Source organism: Pongo abelii, chromosome 10 (genome assembly GCF_028885655.2).
Source record: "Pongo abelii isolate AG06213 chromosome 10, NHGRI_mPonAbe1-v2.0_pri, whole genome shotgun sequence".
In the NCBI taxonomy this organism is placed as follows: Eukaryota; Metazoa; Chordata; class Mammalia; order Primates; family Hominidae; genus Pongo; species Pongo abelii.
In genome coordinates, this window is record NC_071995.2 from 55,144,952 (window position 1) to 55,163,841 (window position 18,890).

The following is an 18,890-nucleotide window of genomic DNA, read 5'->3' on the forward strand; positions in this document are numbered from 1 at the left end:
TGAGCCGCGGGGCGCCCATCCATCCCCGTCAGCATCGCGCGGCGGCAGCCGCCCGAGGCCCCGCCCGTCCCCACCTCGGCCCCTGCCCTGCGCCTGCCCTGACCCACCTTGGCCCTGAACAGGGCAGAGGCCCGGGGCTTGGAGAGCCTCGTCCGGCCGGGCTCCGCGGCGCCCCCACTCCGGGTGCACGGGCCCGGAGCCCAGAGCCCCACGCCCTGCCCCGTTCCTCCTGGGCGCACAGACGCGGCCTCTCGGGGGCCCAGTGCCTGAGCCCCTCGACCCCCTCCGCTTCGCACCTGGGCCAGGGGCGTGTCCGGGGCGTGCCGGAGTGAAAGTCACCTTCGGTGCCCCCAGCTGGGCGGGAGGGGGCGCGCGGGGCGCGGCCGGGATTGGAGCGCCGCGGAGCCCCGCCCCCCGCCCGCGGAGTCAGACCCAACTTTCTCCCCCGCCCGCGCCCCGCCCCCAGCGCCGGCTCCGCGCCTCGCGCCCAGTCCGCTGGCCGCGTCGCCGTTCCCGCCGCTCCCGCAGCCGCCCCGCCGCCCGCCCGGAGCCCCGCGCCCCTAGGCCTGGCTCCCGCCTGCCCGGGACCCGCCCGGCCTGCCCCGCTCAGCCGCCAGAGAAGATGCGGCTGCTCCCGGAATGGTTCCTCTTGCTCTTTGGCCCGTGGCTCCTTAGGAAGGTAAGGGTGGCAGGGCTGGGGCGCGAGCGCGGGGGTCCGGGACGCGAAGGTCCCAGTGTGCGAGGGGCTCCGTGAGCCCGCCCCGCCCCCAGCTCCGAGCGTCCCAACTTTGCGCGGCGCGGGGGAGGCGGACAGACAGACTGCCCGATTCAGGACGGGCACTCTCCTAGCGCAAGTTGGCTGAGGCTTGGAGAGGGTGCCGGGTGGAGGTCCCCCTCGCAGCCGACTTCAGGCGCGGCGGGGGAGGGGACGAAGCCCGACCCGCGAGTGCGCCAGACAGAGCGGGAGTGCGAGACAGACAGACAAGCCAGCAGGGTGTCAGCCTTGCCGTCTTTCCGCGCCAGTCTCGCTCGCCTGCCTCACTGTCTGTCTGTCCTTCCACCCCTCCACCCCCGCCTTCCCATTTCTCTTCTCTGCACTTGTCACCATGCCAGGTGGGCTCTGTGTCGGGAGCATCCATGGCCCGAGCACACGCGCACACACGGACTCAGGCAGACACGGCTGAACTTGGCTACAGCCAGCCTCCCATCACATTTCCCACGGAGACACCATCTCCCCTGCACGACCTCACAGACACACCCCCTCTCGTGCCCCACTGAAGGGGGAGGCTGTCTGAAAGGGGGGGTCTCTCCTCCCATGCCCTCCCTGCCTCCTACCCCACTCCAAGGCCTCTTTCCCTGAGGCTCTCGGGCGAAGAGCCAGAGACTAAGGGGACTCAGACTTGATCTGCCTCCTTCCTGACTTGGAGGCTTCAACCTGCGAACATGCTGTGCTCATCTGTGCTGGGTGGAGGGCGTGGGTCACCGTGTGCACCTGTGTTCATGTGTCCAGGGAAGCCAGGCTTGGTCCAGTACTGGGGCCGAGGGTACATGTGTATACTGGTGTGGTGTGTGGTGTTGGCTTTGCATGAGTGTCAGTGCCTGCCTCACAGTGCAGCCATCTGCCTATGCCCCTGGAGTGTGCCCGCAATGGGGGGCCCAGGCCCCGCTCCCCCATTTTCCTTCTACCAGCCTCCTCTGCCTATGGCTTTCCTGTTTTCTGACCACCAACTGTGACCTACCTAGTTTGGGGGCAGGCAGGTTGTTCCCCAAACCCTCACTCTCTGTACCCTCAGCCCCTGTAGAGTCTAGAAGGGGTGTATTTCTTCCCCCAACACTTGGACCTCTGCCTGCTCAGCCAAATCACATTTGGCAAACTCCAGCAGGGCAGGGGCTGCCCCAGTGAAGCTAGCATTAGAGCTCCCTGGCCCTCCCAGCCCCGCCTGGTGACCTTGAGGGGCTGGACAGTAGGCAGAGGAGCCCCTCCATGAAAACTGCTTCCTCTAGCAGGAGCTTCTTAGGGACTTGCTGCCCAGCTCTGTCCTTAGTGGACTGGAGGGGTGGGGGTGTCTGTGCCCTACCACCCACCCACCCAAGTGTGAAGGCCTGGGGTCAAGAGGTGGTAGGTATGGCATTCCGTTGCCCCTCCTTTCCACTTCCTCCCACCTCATCTCCACTCTCCCTGGCAAATAAACTCCCCTGTGGACAGATCTGGTTTAATTTCCTTTGCCCCCTGAGGGGGAATGAAACATCTGGTGGAGACTTGAGGGAGAGTGAGCGTGAGGATATGAGCAATGGGATCTATCTGAGTGTGTGTGTGTGAGCTGCAGCTGTGGGGCCTCTGTGTTGGAGTCAACGGGGAGAGTGGATCTGCTGGTTAGCCCAGCTTATGTGCATGTGAGAATGTGTTTACGTGTGTACACACTGCGGGTGTGTGAATATGTATAACCGCATGAGGAGGTGTGGGTATAGGAGTGTTTGTGTGTCCAAATACCTGTGTGTGCTTCTGTGTACTTGTGAGTGTGGCGTATGCACATGTATACCCCTGGTGCATCTGTGTGCTGGGGCCCATGTGTTGTCTGCATGAGTCTCTGGGGTTTGTGAGTGTGTTTCTGTGTGCTTGTGATTGTGAGTGCATTTGAGTGTGCTATGAGATTGTGAGCCTCAGGATGTGTTTATGTATCTGAGTGTGGCTTATGTGTGTGGGTGCTCAGGGGTGTCTTGGTGCCAGCACTGGGAGTGGGCAAAAGGTGAGGCTGATCCTGAGTAAGAGGTGGCTAGGGGACAGTTTACAGGGCAACTCTTTGGCAACCCTAACCATGAACGGCTGACACCTCTGCCTCTCCTGTCCTGCTTGCTCACCCTCCTCCAGGTTTCTCTCCCTTCCTCCTCGCTCCAGGCTTCCCATCTCTCAGAGCCTGGGACTCCTGGCTTCCACTGCCTCTGGGGTTCTGGCCTCTCAGCCAGGGATTCTTCAGGATCTTTCTCTTACAGTCTCTGACTCCTTTCCCTCTCTCTCTGTCTCCCCGACCCCTTGCCAAAGCAGCTGCCTACTGGGAGAAGCAGCAGGCGATCAATAGTCACTAATCACTAATCACTAATTACTAATTAGCTGGGGGAGGGCAGGGGCGGGGCCCTGTGGGACCTGCCAGCTCTATCCCGCCTCAGGAAAGGATTAGGTCTGATTCTCTCAGAGCTGGCTGGCCGAAGCCCCTCAGCCAGCTACCCCCTCCTGCCTCCACACCCTCCTCTAGCCCCCCAGCTAATCTCTGGCTGGGCCACTTAGGCACGCACAGCCTGGGCTAGGGCCCAGAGCTGCTGGCGGGGATTTGGGGGTAATCAGGGGCCGCAGCTGGGCCAGGGGGACAGGGGAGGGCCTGCTGTGACAGCTCCCTTGGGCCAGAGCCTGCAGTGGAAGCCTCACATTCCTAATAGGAGGGGCATGCGTCAGAAAGGAGAATTTAGAGTGTCAGGGTTGGGATGGGTTGAGGAGCTGGAGACCCAGGAGCGGGGTGACTGGGGAAGAGGTGAGGTAATAAGGACAGAAGCAAGGCAAAGAGGGGTCAGGGACGAGGTAATTGGAGAGAGACAACACAAACGTCTAAAGAAAGCAGGTAACTGGGGGGACCTCACAGGGGTCAGAGATGGAGTAATTGGCAAGGAGATGGGGAACTTTGGACCTAGCCCTGCAACTCAAGATGTGTGGGATCCGTGAGGGACAGGGCAACAGAGAGGGGGCAGGGTCATAGGAGAGGGTCCCAGGGCTCAGGCGCGGGAGGAGTCGCAGGGCGTGGGGTGGGAAGCAGCTGCCCAGTGGGGATGGGGAGCAGGGAGCGCTGCCTTGAGCGCTGGAAATTGGCGCGGCTCCCCTTCTCCCCCGCCTGCCCCTCCTCCACCTTCACCCCGCCCACTCCCCCTCCGGCTCCGGCTTCGGGAAATTACATCCCCGCTCCGCGGCTCCCCCCAACCCCCACCGCGCCCCGGAGCCGGCGCCTTTATAGGCACATTTATTGCAATAATAAAGTGAGGCGCGGGGCGGGGGGCGGGGGGCAGCCGTTCCCGCGGGGACCGCGCTGGCTCTAGGAAGCAGGGAAATAAAATAAAATAAAACAAAATCAAAATTCAGATAACGGTGAGCCTTGCGCGGCAGGCCGAGAGGAGGCAGGCGGGCGGGTGTAGAGGGAGGGGGCGTCCAGCCCAAGGGCAGAGCCTACCCCACCCCACCAGCGGTCCCCGCCCCCTCATGCAGTGGTAGGGTCTGGAAAGAGGTGTCTTCGCTTCAACCTGCCTGGCCCCCTCCCACAGCCTGATCCTGCCTGGTCTTTGCCTTGCCCTCTGGCTCCTCTCCCATACCTGTCCTCAGCACCTGTCTCTGTCCCCGTCTCCTGTGTCTTCCCTTGTCCCCCATTTCCAATTCCAGTCTTCCTTCGAGTCTCCCATCCCCATCTCCTGGTCTCTGCATCCATCCCTGTTTCTGCCCGGTAACCATCCCCATCCCCCATCTCTGTTTTGCCCCACCCTGACCCCATCCCTGCCTGTCCCCTGTGCTTATGCCTCATCCACCATTCCTGTCCCCATGCTGCTTCCTGGACTGTTCTGTAGCCCATCTTCATTCCTCTGGTCTTTACCCCATCCACATCTCTGTCTCTGCCCCACGCCTGGCCACCATTTCTATTCTGCTTCTCATCCCTGTCCCCAGGCCTATCCTTATTGTATCCTCATCCCTGTACCCTATATCTGTGCCTGCCAGTCCCCAATCCCAGTCCCCCTCCCCCTCTGTCTCAGTCCTCACCCCAGGCTGTCCTGTCCACCCCACCTCTGTCCTCACCCACATCTCTATCCCTGGTTCCCAGCCAGACTCCACCGGCCCCGACTGCAGCACCCCTGCCTCTTTCTAGGTGCAGGGGCTCAAGATGCTCTTTTCTCCCCTTCCCCAGCTCAGGCCTGCACTGTCCCTTCCCCCGGCCAGATCCTGGGAGCACCCTGCCTGACCCAGGTGGTCGGGGAGAAGCAACGGGCCAGCCTGGAGGCCCAGGGGAGGTGCACCCTGCAATGCGGCTGGGGGGCTGACAGCCTGATCCTCCCCCAATCCCAGCAGTGTCATCCCCAAAGAGCCACTCCCCAAAGTGGAGTTTGTTGCCCCCAACAGCAGAAGGCCACCTCAACTCCCTGCAGGTGCGTGGGCCCGCTGCCTCGGGGGCAAAGCGCTCCTGGTGCAGCTCTCCCGCTCCCCGAATGGGCCTGAAGGAGCCTGCTGAACCCCCCAGCTGCCGCGCACCTCCGCCCCGCCCCCGCCCCCGCGCCGACAGCAGCGCTAGCCTCTCCCCTCCGCAAATGTCACCGCGCCCAATTAGCTTAATTAAGCCAGCTCTGGAGCAAGGGGGACCCCTCCTCGGACAACATCCTGCTCCCACTCTCAGCCATGGCGGTGGGTGACAAGAGCTGTGGACAGAGGAGCTCCTTACCACCTGCCTTCCCAACTCCCCCACCTCCCCCCATGTTGCTGGAGACAGACAACCTGAAGGACGGCGGGAGAGAACCACAGACAGAAAGAGGGAGAAAATCAGAATCATGGGAGGAGGAAATTTGAAACAGAGACAGTGAGAAAAGAGACTGAGAGACAAAAGAGACTGAGAGAATGGGGAGGGAGAGATGGAAAAACAGCGCAAGAGAGGGAGAGAGCACGAGCAATCAAGGGAGCCAGAGGGAGGATTTGATTTTATTTTATTCCATGTTCCCATTTCTCGGCTCGTTTCCTCACAGACTCTCACCCCTCCCTGTCCAAACTCCCCCACAAGGTCGCTTCAGCCGTGCCCCCCCAACTCTTCCTTTTTATCTTGGCTGTCTACAGTAGTGGGTGGGGGTGGGAGTGCCCAAAGCCAGGGGATTCGCCAGGATCAGAAAAGCACAGACGGCACTTTGTCTGAGATCAGTGATGGGGGTGACACCCTGGAACTTCTCCTTACCCTGCTGAACCTCCTCCCCTCCCCCTGCCCCTCACTTCTACCCCTGCCCCTGCCTGGTAGAAGTCACTGGCCTGAATCACCCCAGTCAAGTTCTGACTGGGTACAAGACACAGGGGTGCTCTGGTCTGCTGGGAGGAGATGACTTGGAGGCATTTGGGGTCATAACATCTGATGGCATGGGGATAGGGGGGACCTGGATGACTGGGCTTCTGGAAAGAACAGCGGTTGGGTGAGATTAGGGACCAGAGTTCAAATGGCCCACCCTTCGGCTTTCCCAGGAAACCTAACCCCCCTCCCCCAATGCCCTCTCTCAGATTCAGGCCCTGCCCTCTCCAAGCCCACTTCTGGGGCCTCTTCTCCCTCCCACTGTACCCTGGGACCCCTCCCTCCACCCCCTCTCAGGCCCACCCTCCAGGTGTTAGCTGCTGGCTTAAGCCTGTCTGTGAGAGTCAATCATTCTTGCTGCCCCTGCCCCCTCACCTGGGCTGAGAGGAGGGATGGATGGGAGGGGGAATGAGGGGGGTGATAAATATGTATGACGAGCGGGTGGTGGCAGCGTTAATAACCCGGGATCGCAGCGCAGCAGGGATGGGGACCAGGCGGTGGAGATTCTAGCCCAGCAGCTTGGCTCTGCTGTTCCTGTCCCCAGGGACACTGTGTGTGTACACATGGGTGTGGGCAAACAGAGGGGGGCACCCATGCTTCCTGGCCTCCTTACCTACCCACAGCACAGCCTGCGGGCCAGTGTAGGACACCTCCCCAGAGACCACTCAGATACAATTGACATGCATATCTGTCACCCCCGTCGGAACACAGCAAGACCACACTTGTTCTATGACTACGGATACACCCCCTTTAGGAAGAGCTTGACACTTGGGCAGAGGATGACAGGGGCTCACGCAGGAAAGGTGACACCTCCAGACAACCACATATAGCTACCCTCAGACCGATATACACAGCCATATAGCCAACCCAGACACATAACCACACCAGTCACACAGACACCACTCCACAGATTGACACACACACCCAGCCAATCCAGGCACATACACACAGTCACCACCAATTTACACAACAGACATGCAGCCACCACAAGCAGCCACACACACACAGGCTCCTCAGACTCATAACCATGGGCATCCAGACACACACCCACACAGCCACCACAGCCACACACACATGTACAGGCCACACACACACAACCATTTGGGGCTAACGGAGACACCAGAACCCCAGGCTGACGCACGTGGTACTGCCTCCCCCCACGGGACCTGTGCACAGTCAGGGCCACAGCACGTGGCGGTGGTGGCTAGCTCAGGCTGACTGACACACTCTGACATGCAGCTCCTCTCTCGCCTGCTCCCCTCGCCGGAGCGGCATCTCCATATTTCTTCCTCTTGCTTCCTTTCTGTCTCCTTCACCCGGCCACCCCCACTCACCCCTACCCCGGATAATTGATGGCCCGGGCCTGGCCCGGCCGCTCCTGCCTCTCGATCCATCTTGTCCTCGAGCCCATGCTGTCTCCAAGATCGGTGGCCACCTGAGACACATAGAACGGGTGGGAGCGGGAGGGGATCCTCAGCCCCCTTGGAGCCCAGGAAAAGAACGGTCAGGTGGCCTCCACCAGAGTGGAGCACTGGCGACTGGGAGGGATACCCAGGCTTTCCTCCTCCGCTCAACTGGTTCCCAGCACTCACTCCTTGCAGGCCAGTTGGGGCTGAGGCCCAGGTGGGTGCTCTGGTCTCTGAGGTCTTGGAGCCTCTTTCTTTTTCCTTTTCTTCTTTTTTTTTCTTTTCTTTTTTTCTGAGAGGGAGTCTCGCTCTGTCGCCCAGGCTGGAGTACAGTGGTGCCATCTAGGCTTACTGCAACCTCCACCTACTAGGTTCAAGTGATTCTTCCACCTCAGCCTCCCCAGTAGCTGGGACTACAGGCGCACCCCACAACGCCCGCCTAATTTTAGTAGAGATGAGGTTTTTCCATGTTGGCCAGGCTGGTCTCAAACTGAACTCCTGACCTCAGGCAATCTGCCCACCTCAGCCCCCCAAAGTGCTGGGATTACAGGCGTGAGTCACCGCGTGTGCCGGGCCGGAGCCTCTTTCTTGATGCTGGATGTTAACGTGGTCACAGCCTCCCTGGCTCAGTTTGCTCAGAGTCCAGTCCCTCCCTGGCTCATTACTGGAACCAACCAGGTGCCGGGCCAGGAAAGATGAGCCAGGATCCAGAGCTCCACTCCCTACTCACGTTCACACTGGCTTTGGGTTTTTGGCCCTCATTGGAGCTCTGTGGGCACACGAGGGTTCTTGACGTCATTTCACAGATGTACAAACTGAGGCCCGGATCCATGAAGTGACTGGGCCAAGACTACATGGCTTGAAAGGGCTGCAGTTCTCCTCCAAGGCACGCTCCCTGCCCCCTGCGGGACTGCGTGGTTTCACTTGGTCTCCTAGCGGCTGTGGAAAGGGGCTGGCGTCGATAGGGCTCTGGCGGGATGGCGGGGGACAACCCCAGCGTCTCTCTCTCCTCTTTCTTCGTGCACAGGCCGTCAGTGCCCAGATACCAGAGTCCGGAAGGCCGCAGTACCTGGGGCTGCGCCCCGCCGCGGCCGGAGCGGGTGCCCCTGGCCAGCAGCTCCCAGCGCCAAGGTCTTCCGACGGCCTAGGTGCGGGCCGCGCCTGGAGCTGGGCCTGGCCGACCAACCACACGGGGGCGCTGGCCCGGGCGGGGGCAGCCGGGGCGTTGCCCGCGCAGCGCACCAAGAGGAAGCCGTCCATCAAGGCGGCCCGCGCCAAAAAGATCTTCGGCTGGGGGGACTTCTACTTTCGGGTGCATACCCTAAAGTTTTCGCTGCTGGTGACCGGCAAGATCGTGGACCATGTGAACGGTACCTTCAGTGTGTATTTCCGCCACAACTCGTCCAGCCTGGGCAACCTCAGTGTCAGCATCGTGCCGCCCTCCAAGCGTGTCGAGTTCGGAGGAGTCTGGCTGCCCGGGCCTGTCCCCCACCCTCTGCAGTCTACGCTCGCCCTGGAGGGGGTGCTTCCTGGGCTGGGGCCCTCGCTGGGGATGGCAGCAGCAGCGGTGGGGCCGGGGCTTGGGGGCTCCCTCGCGGGCGCACTGGCGGGGCCGCTTGGGGGCGCGTTGGGAGTGCCTGGGGCCAAAGAGTCACGCGCTTTCAATTGCCACGTGGAGTATGAGAAGACAAACCGCGCGCGCAAGCACCGACCGTGCTTGTACGACCCATCGCAGGTGTGCTTCACCGAGCACACGCAGAGCCAGGCCGCCTGGCTCTGTGCCAAGCCCTTCAAAGTCATCTGTATTTTCGTCTCTTTCCTCAGCTTTGACTACAAACTGGTGCAGAAGGTGTGCCCAGACTATAACTTCCAGAGTGAGCACCCCTACTTCGGATAGCGCCCCTCCCCAGCCACAGCCCCGAGCCTCCCGCCAAATCCCAGCCTCACTAGGTGGGACCCCCTTCCCAGTGTTCTGCCGCTCCTGTGGCCATGTCGCCCACTCCTTCCACTCTGGGGGCGGAGGGGAACGGCCTCTCGGGACCCTCAGCTAGCGTGGGTGCCCTTTTCCTTATGCGGAGTGCCTGCAAGCCTGGGGTAGCCCCCTCCAATACACCCCAAAGTGAAAGGGATAAGAGTGCAGCCCCAGAACAGGCGGGGCTTGGAGGCGGTCCCAATGTCCCCTAGGTCCACAGTGGGTCCCCTTTTCACCCTTGGCGCTAGGCTGCGCACTCCCTTTCCCCGCAGCTTTAATAACTCCTGGCCTGGCACCCTCACCCCACCCTGACTTTCCCATCCCCCAGCGCTTGTCCTGCTCCACCCTGCCCCACCTAAGACTGTAAAGGCCTAAAAACCTCGGCCTGTCCTCCCACCTTTCTGCCTGCCATATGCCTGTCCCCTTTTCCTCCAAACCCTATTAGGGTACCGGAAGCAGAACCCCTGGGCTGAGGCGCTGGCCCTGCCGCCGGCCCCTGCCCCTGCTCGCCCCCCTCCAGTCCAGGCAGTCCAGCTCCACCTGCCCTTTCCTGCTGCTTCCTCCCGGTGATATTTTTTCTACGCCAAAACAGACGGGAAAGGGAACAAAATAAAGTGAAATCCAATACACGCCTGTGTGAGACCTTTGTAGGGAATGGGGAGGTGGCGTGGGGCTTCTATATGGTAGAGACCTGGCCAAGGCCTTCTCCCTCAGCGGCTCGTGGGGAAACCAAGACAAAGACTGACAGAGCTAGCACCTTAGAAGTCACCAAAGACCGAATCAAAGAGAGCTGAGGGTTACCCTCGGGGCAGGAGCCCTGCCTGAGATTGGGATTCTCCTCCCTGAGGTGGGCGAAGGGAAGCTGCAGCAAGTGGGATGGAGATGAGACCTGAGTGGGGATCACCAGCGGACGATTTGGGGAAGGAGGGGTAAGACCTTGAATGGGATGGACAGGGACAGTGTAGGCAGAGCGCTGACAACCTGCTAAGCTCCACGGGGCCGGCGGGAGGTGGCAGGTTGGGAGGGAGGGGGAACGGTGTTCGCGGCATCTGGAGTCATCGATCTTCCTTTTCCTTCCCAATTTCGTGGGCGCTGAGTTTGCAGACGGAGGAGGTGGGGAGGGAGCTTTGGGATGAGGGGGTGGGGGAAGGGACCAGCGCGGGTTTGGAGGGCGGGGCCCGTGGCCGCTACTTGCCACTAGCAAACACGGCCCCCTTTAGCTAGCTGCCCACCCTCCCCCAACCCCCGCCTCCGGCTCCCTCCTGCAGCCGAGGCTGCTAATTTTATCCGCCCCCCGACCCTGGCCTGGGCGTTAATTGGCTGCGGCTTCATTAGCGGTTCTCCGCTCAGCCGCCCCCTCCCCTTGGGACCCCTGGCTGGAGGAGGGAGGGGGTGCGGTGCGGACAAGCTGAGGCACCGAGAAACTCCTCATCTTCGCCTTGAGTCCGGGGTCAGGGTGCCCACTGGGAGGGCAGTGTTCCCCAGGGGCTTGCCCACTGGCTCCAGCCTGAAACTGAGTCAGACACGGGGTCTGACCCAGACATATCTGGGAGTGAAAAGTCAGTAAGCAGAAAATAAATATCTGCTGGCTGGCTGAATAACAGGGTCAACTGAAAAAAGGAGGGAGATCAGGAATGGTTCTGGATCCGAGATTGGCAGAAGAACACGGAAGTCTCCTAACACCAGGCTTATTGCTGGAAACACCTGAGAAATGCTGAGCATAGAGTGGCAGGGAAGGAGGTTCCGGCTAAGGGGAGGTTTCTAAGGGCTGGTATGAGAGCCAGGTGGGAACGGCTGGAATTAACAAATTCGCCCACCTGGGCCTTAGTTTCCCCACTTGTAAAGCCACAGTAAAATAGTGTGTGGTGGGGATTCAATGAGGCTTTTCCTGTGAACATGCTGCTGTGCTGGATTGTCCTCCCCTCTTCCTCTGCCTCCTCCTCCTCTTCCTCATACAACTGGACATCTGAGAGCAGAGTTAGGTGTGTCTTCCTGTCATTGCACTTGTCACACTTTGTTATCTGTTCACCTCTTGGTATCCTAGCAGCCAGTGAGCTCTTCATGTATCTCCAGGGCTATGGAATGCCTGGCATAGAGTAACATTGCTGCATAAGGCAATGATTCGCAAAACCACTGCTTAACAGGCTGGTCCAAGTGCAGTGATGTTTACAACTAATTGATCATAATCAGTTACAGGTTTCTTTGTTTCGTCTTCACTCCCACTGCTTCACTTGACTGGCCTTTAAAAAACAATTTTTTTTGGCTGGGCGTGGTGGTTCACACCTGTGATCCCAGAACTTTGGGAGGCCAAGGCAGGCGGATCACCTGAGGTCAGGAGTTCAAGATCAGCCTGACCAACATGGTGAAACCCCGTCTCTACTAAAAAATATAAAAATTAGCCGGACGTGGTGGTGGGCGCCTGTAATCCCAGCTACTCAGGAGGCTGAGGCAGGGAGAACTGTTTGAACCCAGTGGCAGAGGTTGCAGTGAGTGAAGATCATGCCACTGCACTCCAGCCTGGGTGACAGAATGAGACTCCGTCTCAAAAAAAAAAAAAACACAAATTTTTTTTTTTTTTTTTTTTTGAAGACAGTCTTGCTGTCTCGCTCAGGCTGGAGTGCAGTGGCTTGATCGTGGCTCACCTTGAACTCCCGGGCTCAAGTGACCCTCCTGCCTCAACCTTCCCAGTAGCTGGGACTGCATGCACATACCACCATGCCTAGCTAATTTTAAATTTTTTCTTTTGTAGAGATAGGGTCTCACTATGTTGACCAGGCTGGTTTAGAACTCCTGGCCTCAAGAGATCCTCCTGCCTTGGCCTCCCAAAGTGCTGGGATTACAGGCATGAGCCACCATGCCTGGCCAAAAACATTTTTTTAATTAAAAAAAAACAACTTGGCTAATCAGAATCACTGAGGAGAGGTTTAGTTGTGTGACAGCATAAGTGGGCAAATGTCTACTCTTTGAGATCCATTGAATTAGAACCTCTGAAGACAGACCCCACACTCATATTTATATCATATTTTCCAACCCATTCTGATGCTGAGGTTTGGGAACCTACTCCTGGAGGGGTTGATGAATCCCATTCCCAAGGGTTTCGTCCGGATGAAGTCAGGCTAAAAGGAAGATCCCTTCCAGTCTCAAAGATCTATAGCCCTGGGGAAAAAAGGAGAGCCCACTGACTCCTGGGACATCAAGAGGTGGACAGGTAACAAAATGCGACAAGTGAACAACAGGAGGGGTGCCTTCCTCTGCTCCCAGATGTCTGAGGAGAAAGAGGAGATGCCATGTAGGAGGCAGGTCTGTGGGTCAGAGGAAGAGGGGAGGACAATCCGTCACAGGGCATGTTCACAGGAAAAGCCTCATTGAATCCTCACCATACAGTATTTTCTTGTGGCTTTACCAGGGAGGAAACTGAAGCGCACATAGGCTAATGCACTAGTCCCAGAGCCGGAACTTGAAGTCAGGTCTCCGACCCTTCTACACCATGGTGCTTTCCAGTGCTCCATAGCTCTCTATCTTGTGTGGGGGTCTAGATCTCCTGGAGTCTAATAATGCTAGCTAGATATACAGTAGGCACCCTATAAATGTTTGTCTTGACAACAAGCAGAGGGAAAACCCTGAAAAGCTTCAGGACAGTAAGGAGAGGGGGCGGCACTGGACCTCTGTTTTTGTTTTTTGTTTTTTTCCCCCAGGCAAGGGCCTCTAACCCTGGGGCTACAGACGGGAATCGTAGAGAAAAAAGCGGGGAGTGGGAGAACTACAATTCCCAAAAGGCCACAAAGGGGCCACCACTACGCATGCGTAGATCCCTCCCGTTGGCCTTGGCGTCTCAGCGCGCTCTTCTCGCGCATGCGTTCGCCGAACGGTCTTCTTCCGACAGCTTGCTGCCCTAGACCAGAGTTGGTGGCTGGACCTCCTGCGACTTCCGAGTTGCGATGCTGTACTTCTCTTTGTTCTGGGCGGCTCGGGTAAGAATGGGGCTCCAGACGCTGGGTAATCTGGAAAGGAAGCTCTTCTCCTACCTTAGTTCCTAGTCACAAACTCTGGGGTTCTCTTGGCTTTTCCATGCACATGGACTGGGGCCTCAGGGAGCGGACGTCTAACTGGGGAATCCCCAAGACCCCTGGGCGCGCGTGGAGTTAACTGCGAGCCTGTCCTCATTCTGACGATCAGACGCCCCAGGGCCTCGTGACCGCCCATTTCACGTGGCATTAGGAAAAGGACAGCCCCGGATGCCCCGCGGACCCGGTGCTGGCAAATGAGCGGAGTTTTCGGCCTGGCCTCACAAGCTGAGCCTTTCCGGCCAGCTCTGAGCCCTGCAGATGATGCAACCGAGCTTCACTGCTTGCATCAGGCAGGGGTCCCGGCGGCAGTGAGGGCTGGAAGGAGGTGGAACGGGTAGGGGGCTAAGTAAGGGGAAAGGGTATTGGCTTGCTCTCGGGCAGATCCCCACCCCCACCACTCCCACACAGCTCTTCCTCAGGGACTGCTAAGGGTCTACCCTCCCACCTGCATTGCTCTACAATCTGGCCTCAGCTCTTGCCAACTCTGCCTGTTCCCCCGCTGACTGGGGTATCAGTTTATGGTGCCCTGCAGGAAGACCCTCTTGTTCCTGTGGGTGGGAAGGTTCTGGAAACTCAGTGGTCCTCTCTGGAGTTGGGGAGACATAGGCTTTTGGAGGACAAGCTTTGCAGAGTGGTTCATGGAGTGAGGTGGTGGGAGATTTCTGAGGTGCGGTGCAGTGAATGGAGCAAATCAGAACCACCCCCTGGACAGTTGATCTCAAGCTTGGCTCCAGAACTGGCTTTTGAAGGTGGAGGTGGGGGTAGTGAGAACTGAAACAGACTGACTGGACAACTGGCAGCTCGGTGTGGCCTGAGAAGCATGAGTGAGGGTGGCCGGGAGACGATTTGTCTGGACTGTTGTGATTTCACCCTGACTTTTCCTGCCTCCAGCCTCTGCAGAGATGTGGGCAGCTGGTCAGGATGGCCATTCGGGCTCAGCACAGCAACGCAGCCCAGACTCAGACTGGGGAAGCAAACAGGGGCTGGACAGGCCAGGAGAGCCTGTCGGACAGTGATCCTGAGATGTGGGAGTTGCTACAGAGGGAGAAGGACAGGCAGTGTCGTGGCCTGGAGCTCATTGCCTCAGAGGTGGGACCTGGGGAGATGGGCAGGGGTTGGGCCACCATGGGTGCAGGAAGTAACAAAGTTATCTTAACTGATATTTCTCCAAAACCCCCTTTCACACTCAGGACCTTTCTTTGGGCTTTATCTTCCTTTCTTATCTCCTTCAAGCAAAGGCAGTGCAAGTCCAGTTTATGGGGTTGGGGCATTTAGGGAGCCTCCAGGGTCCCTACAGTCTCATCTGATCCCTTCCTTCCTTCCTCCTGTGAGGAAGGAGGAACCTAGAAGCACAAGTTTGAGTGGGTAGGTGGCATTGAGGGGCCACCGCTCATGGCAGCTGGGTTTCTGAGAATGCTGTCTCTGGCTTTGCCCCAGGCCTGATGCTGAGTGAATGGAGCTTTCTGCAGGGAGTACTCCTGCTTTCAGCTCTGGCTCTGGCAGGGAGGGACTGTGGGAGGCCAGGGGAAGGGGCTCAATACCTTCTGACATTGCCCCCCACCACCCCAGAACTTCTGCAGCCGAGCTGCGCTGGAGGCCCTGGGGTCCTGTCTGAACAACAAGTACTCGGAGGGTTATCCTGGCAAGAGGTGAGGGCTGGAGGGCAGTGTCAGGGATGGTGCTCCCAGTGGGGGAACCCACCTGTACCTTCCCAGTGTTCATTGAGGAGTGAACTTCCCAGTCCTTTGCTGATGGTTGAGAGTCCTTTCTCTGTACCCTCATTACCCCTCTCCCACGGCAGATACTATGGGGGAGCAGAGGTGGTGGATGAAATTGAGCTGCTGTGCCAGCGCCGGGCCTTGGAAGCCTTTGACCTGGATCCTGCACAGTGGGGAGTCAATGTCCAGCCCTACTCCGGGTCCCCAGCCAACCTGGCCGTCTATACAGCCCTTCTGCAACCTCACGACCGGATCATGGGGCTGGACCTGCCCGATGGGGGCCAGTGAGTATGGATGGGCTGGCTGATGGTCTTGGCGGGCAGGATTGGTGTGGGAAAGGAGTTATTTATTGAATACCTACTGTGGACCATACAGATGGAACAGGCCTTGCCCTGTCCTGCATGTCACAGTGGATGAGGAAGATAAGATCCCAGTTATAGTGCCTACCACAGAGTGGACAGAGCAGTGAGGCAGTGTGTACTAGGACTGGTGTTCTGGGGACAGAGAACTGTAGAGTTGAAGGGAGTGGTTAAGTCAGGGGGTCCTTCCACCCGGGCCTCCTTACTTCCTCTCACTTCCCAGTCTCACCCACGGCTACATGTCTGACGTCAAGCGGATATCAGCCACGTCCATCTTCTTCGAGTCTATGCCCTATAAGCTCAACGTGAGTGCTCTAGGGTGTGGGGAGGGGCTCTTGGCCCTGGTGGTGGTCCTGCCCTGGAGAAGCTGAGGGACTGGAGTGCTGGGCGGTCCTCAGGGTTAAGGAGGAGAGTGAGCTGCCCTGCTTCCTTCTCAGGGCTTTAGCTGTTTGTGTGTCTGTCCAGCCCAAAACTGGCCTCATTGACTATGACCAGCTGGCACTGACTGCTCGACTTTTCCGACCGCGGCTCATCATAGCTGGCACCAGCGCCTATGCTCGCCTCATTGACTACAACCGCATGAGAGAGGTTGGTGGGGGCCTGGAGACTGGGCACCTCTCCTGGGGGTGGTGAGGAGGTGTGGGAGGAGGGCAGCCTTGGGCAGGCCTCTCCGGGCCCTCCCCAGGCTGAGGCCTTGCCTCTGTACCTGTCCAGGTGTGTGATGAAGTCAAAGCACACCTGCTGGCAGACATGGCCCACATCAGTGGCCTGGTGGCTGCCCAGGTGATTCCCTCGCCTTTCAAGCACGCAGACGTCGTCACCACCACTACTCACAAGACTCTTCGAGGGGCCAGGTCAGGCTCGCTGAGGTCGGGCCTCGCCTTTCCCTGCCTTCAGGCCTGTTCCTGAGAGGAATTCATTCCCACCTGCAGCCCTTAAGACTCCTGCCCAGTCTGTGACAGTTCTCCTTCTCTTGCCCATGGTGACCATGCCCTGGCAGGGGATTTGGGGATGGCATTGAGGGGCTGATTCCCTCTACCACTGGAATCCAGTGTACCAAGCCCACGTGAGGTGTGCCCTTGGGGCCCAGGTCTGCCAGCTTCCTCTGCCTTCTCTGTCCCTTGTCCTTTTCAGCTTAGACTCTGACCACCCACCTCTCACACAGGTCAGGGCTCATCTTCTACCGGAAAGGGGTGAAGGCTGTGGACCCCAAGACTGGCCGGGAGATCCCTTACACATTTGAGGACCGAATCAACTTTGCCGTGTTCCCATCCCTGCAGGGGGGCCCCCACAATCATGCCATTGCTGCAGTAGCTGTGGCCCTAAAGCAGGTTGGGGATCCTGTCTTTGTAGGGTGTGGGGGGGCAACGGCCTGGAGGCTTAGACCTTGCACCTTGCTAACTGATGCTGGGGCTGATGGAAGGGAAATGCCAGGATGGAAGGGGTCAAGGCTGGGGTCACAGAGCTATGCTGAGGGTGCAGGGCCAGAGGGTAGTTCAGGGCTTGGATCCAGGCCTAGGGTCACAGCTGCTAATGTCTCATCTCCAGGCCTGCACCCCCATGTTCCGGGAGTACTCCCTGCAGGTTCTGAAGAATGCTCGGGCCATGGCAGATGCCCTGCTAGAGCGAGGCTACTCACTGGTATCAGGTAAGCCAGCAGGGGATGGGTGAGGGCCTCTGTAGCTTCAGGCAGAGGCCCAGGACTCACCACTCCCCATTTCTTACCCACCTTAGGTGGTACTGACAACCACCTGGTGCTGGTGGACCTGCGGCCCAAGGGCCTGGATGGAGCTCGGGCTGAGCGGGTGCTAGAGCTTGTATCCATCACTGCCAACAAGAACACCTGTCCTGGAGACCGAAGTGCCATCACACCGGGGGGCCTGCGGCTTGGTGAGACCTGGGGTTTGAGGAGGGAAGGGGCTCCCATGCTGGATGACTGCCAGGTGACCTTGGGCTATGCTCATCCCTTCCCTTGTGCCTTGTTCCAGGGGCCCCGGCCTTAACTTCTCGACAGTTCCGTGAGGATGACTTTCGGAGAGTTGTGGACTTTATAGATGAAGGGGTCAACATTGGCTTAGAGGTGAAGAGGAAGACTGGTGAGTGAGCAAGAAGGAGCACCAGGCCAGCCAGTTCCCACTCACTGTCTGCTCCCTCCCCTAGCTGATCTCACTGCCTTCCCTAGAGCTCTGACCACTTGTTTCCTCACCCTCTCTCTCTAGCCAAGCTCCAGGATTTCAAATCCTTCCTGCTCAAGGACTCAGAAACAAGTCAGCGTCTGGCCGACCTCAGGCAACGGGTGGAGCAGTTTGCCAGGGCCTTCCCCATGCCTGGTTTTGATGAGCATTGAAGGCACCTGGGAAATGAGGCCCACAGACTGGAAGTTACTCTCCCTCCCCCTACCTGGGCCAGTGAAATAGAAATCCTTTCTATTTTTTGGTGCGGGAGGGAAGACCTCTCACTTAGGGCAAGAGCCAGGTATAGTCTCCCTTCCCAGAATTTGTAACTGAGAAGATCTTTTCTTTTTCCTTTTTTGGTAACAAGACTTAGAAGGAGGGCCCAGGCACTTTCTGTTTGAACCCCTGTCATGATCACAGTGTCAGAGATGCGTGTTCTTTCTTGGGGAAGTTGGGGAGTGCCCTTCAGAGCCAGTGGCAGGCAGGGGTGGGTAGGCACCCCCCTTCCTGTTTTTATCTAATAAAATGCTAACCTGCCCTGAGTTTCCATTACTGTGGGTGGGGTTCTCCTGGGCCAAACAGTGATTTGTCTCCCTCAATGTGTACACCGCTCCCCTCCCGCCACCTCTACCACAAGGACCCCCGGGGCTGCAGCCTCCTCTTTCTGTCTCTGATCAGAGCCGACACCAGGCGTGATTAGCAGGCGCAGCAAATTCAATTTGCTAAATGAAATTGTATTTTGCCCACGGCTGCTTCTGTTTGATCCCTGGGGACAGAGGGGAGGCCCAGGTCTGGGGCTGGAGGGGGTACTGGCGGCAGGGGGAGGCAGTAGGCTTGGGCAGGGGAGGAGTGCACTGCGCCTCGGGAGGCAAAGGTGCCCCAGCCTGGGCAGGCCCTGGACCAGCCCAAGCTGAGCAGCGCCGCCCCTGGGCTGGCTCCCAGAGCCTGGGCTAACGTGGAGCCCGCCACGTCGCTTGGCACTCAGAGGCCCCTGCTTCTTGTTGGCTCACGTAGGCCACGCTCAACATGTAGCCTGTGCCACACCCTTCAAGGCCCGGGTAGGAGGGCAGAGGGGCTGGTCTGGGCTTTTTTGGTGGACCCCTGCTGGTGCTGCCTGCCTTCTCCT

At 58.7% G+C, this 18,890-nt stretch overlaps 2 protein-coding genes across 7 annotated transcripts; both read left to right on the forward strand.

The window, feature by feature from the left end:
* Positions 1-457: 457 nt before the first annotated feature.
* Positions 458-10,075, forward strand: NXPH4 (neurexophilin 4). Of its 2 annotated transcripts, XR_008512359.2 has the most exons (3): positions 490-679; positions 8,502-9,424; positions 9,892-10,075. XR_008512359.2 is itself a non-coding variant. In XM_024256755.3 (2 exons), the coding sequence occupies exons 1-2, from the start codon at positions 623-625 to the stop codon at positions 9,369-9,371; spliced, it is 927 nt and encodes a 308-aa protein (XP_024112523.1). In that variant the 5' UTR covers positions 458-622; the 3' UTR covers positions 9,372-10,075. The 2 variants fall into 2 exon arrangements, 1 of the variants encoding a protein (XP_024112523.1); XM_024256755.3 differs by having other exon boundaries at positions 458-679; positions 8,502-10,075.
* A 3,208-nt stretch (positions 10,076-13,283) lies between these two features.
* On the forward strand, positions 13,284-18,301 carry SHMT2 (serine hydroxymethyltransferase 2). 5 transcript variants are annotated; one of them, NM_001131276.2, is given in 12 exon segments: positions 13,317-13,417; positions 14,405-14,602; positions 15,083-15,162; positions 15,315-15,515; positions 15,814-15,895; positions 16,056-16,178; positions 16,305-16,444; positions 16,756-16,921; positions 17,139-17,238; positions 17,325-17,480; positions 17,579-17,686; positions 17,810-18,301. In NM_001131276.2, coding segments are annotated over 12 exon segments (1,515 nt in total). In that variant the 5' UTR covers positions 13,317-13,384; the 3' UTR covers positions 17,938-18,301.
* Positions 18,302-18,890: the final 589 nt, after the last annotated feature.

Bases quoted from the DNA above. Each gene is read 5' to 3' on its own strand.
- NXPH4 (XM_024256755.3), top strand. From the start codon at position 623: ATGCGGCTGCTCCCGGAATGGTTCCTCTTGCTCTTTGGCCCGTGGCTC. The intron at 680-8,501 runs GTAAGGGTGGCA...CTTCGTGCACAG, and splicing joins GCCCGTGGCTCCTTAGGAAG to GCCGTCAGTGCCCAGATACC.
- SHMT2 (XM_009247936.2), top strand. From the start codon at position 13,708: ATGAGCGGAGTTTTCGGCCTGGCCTCACAAGCTGAGCCTTTCCGGCCA. The intron at 15,516-15,813 runs GTGAGTATGGAT...CTCACTTCCCAG, and splicing joins GACCTGCCCGATGGGGGCCA to TCTCACCCACGGCTACATGT. The intron at 17,481-17,578 runs GTGAGACCTGGG...GCCTTGTTCCAG, and splicing joins ACCGGGGGGCCTGCGGCTTG to GGGCCCCGGCCTTAACTTCT.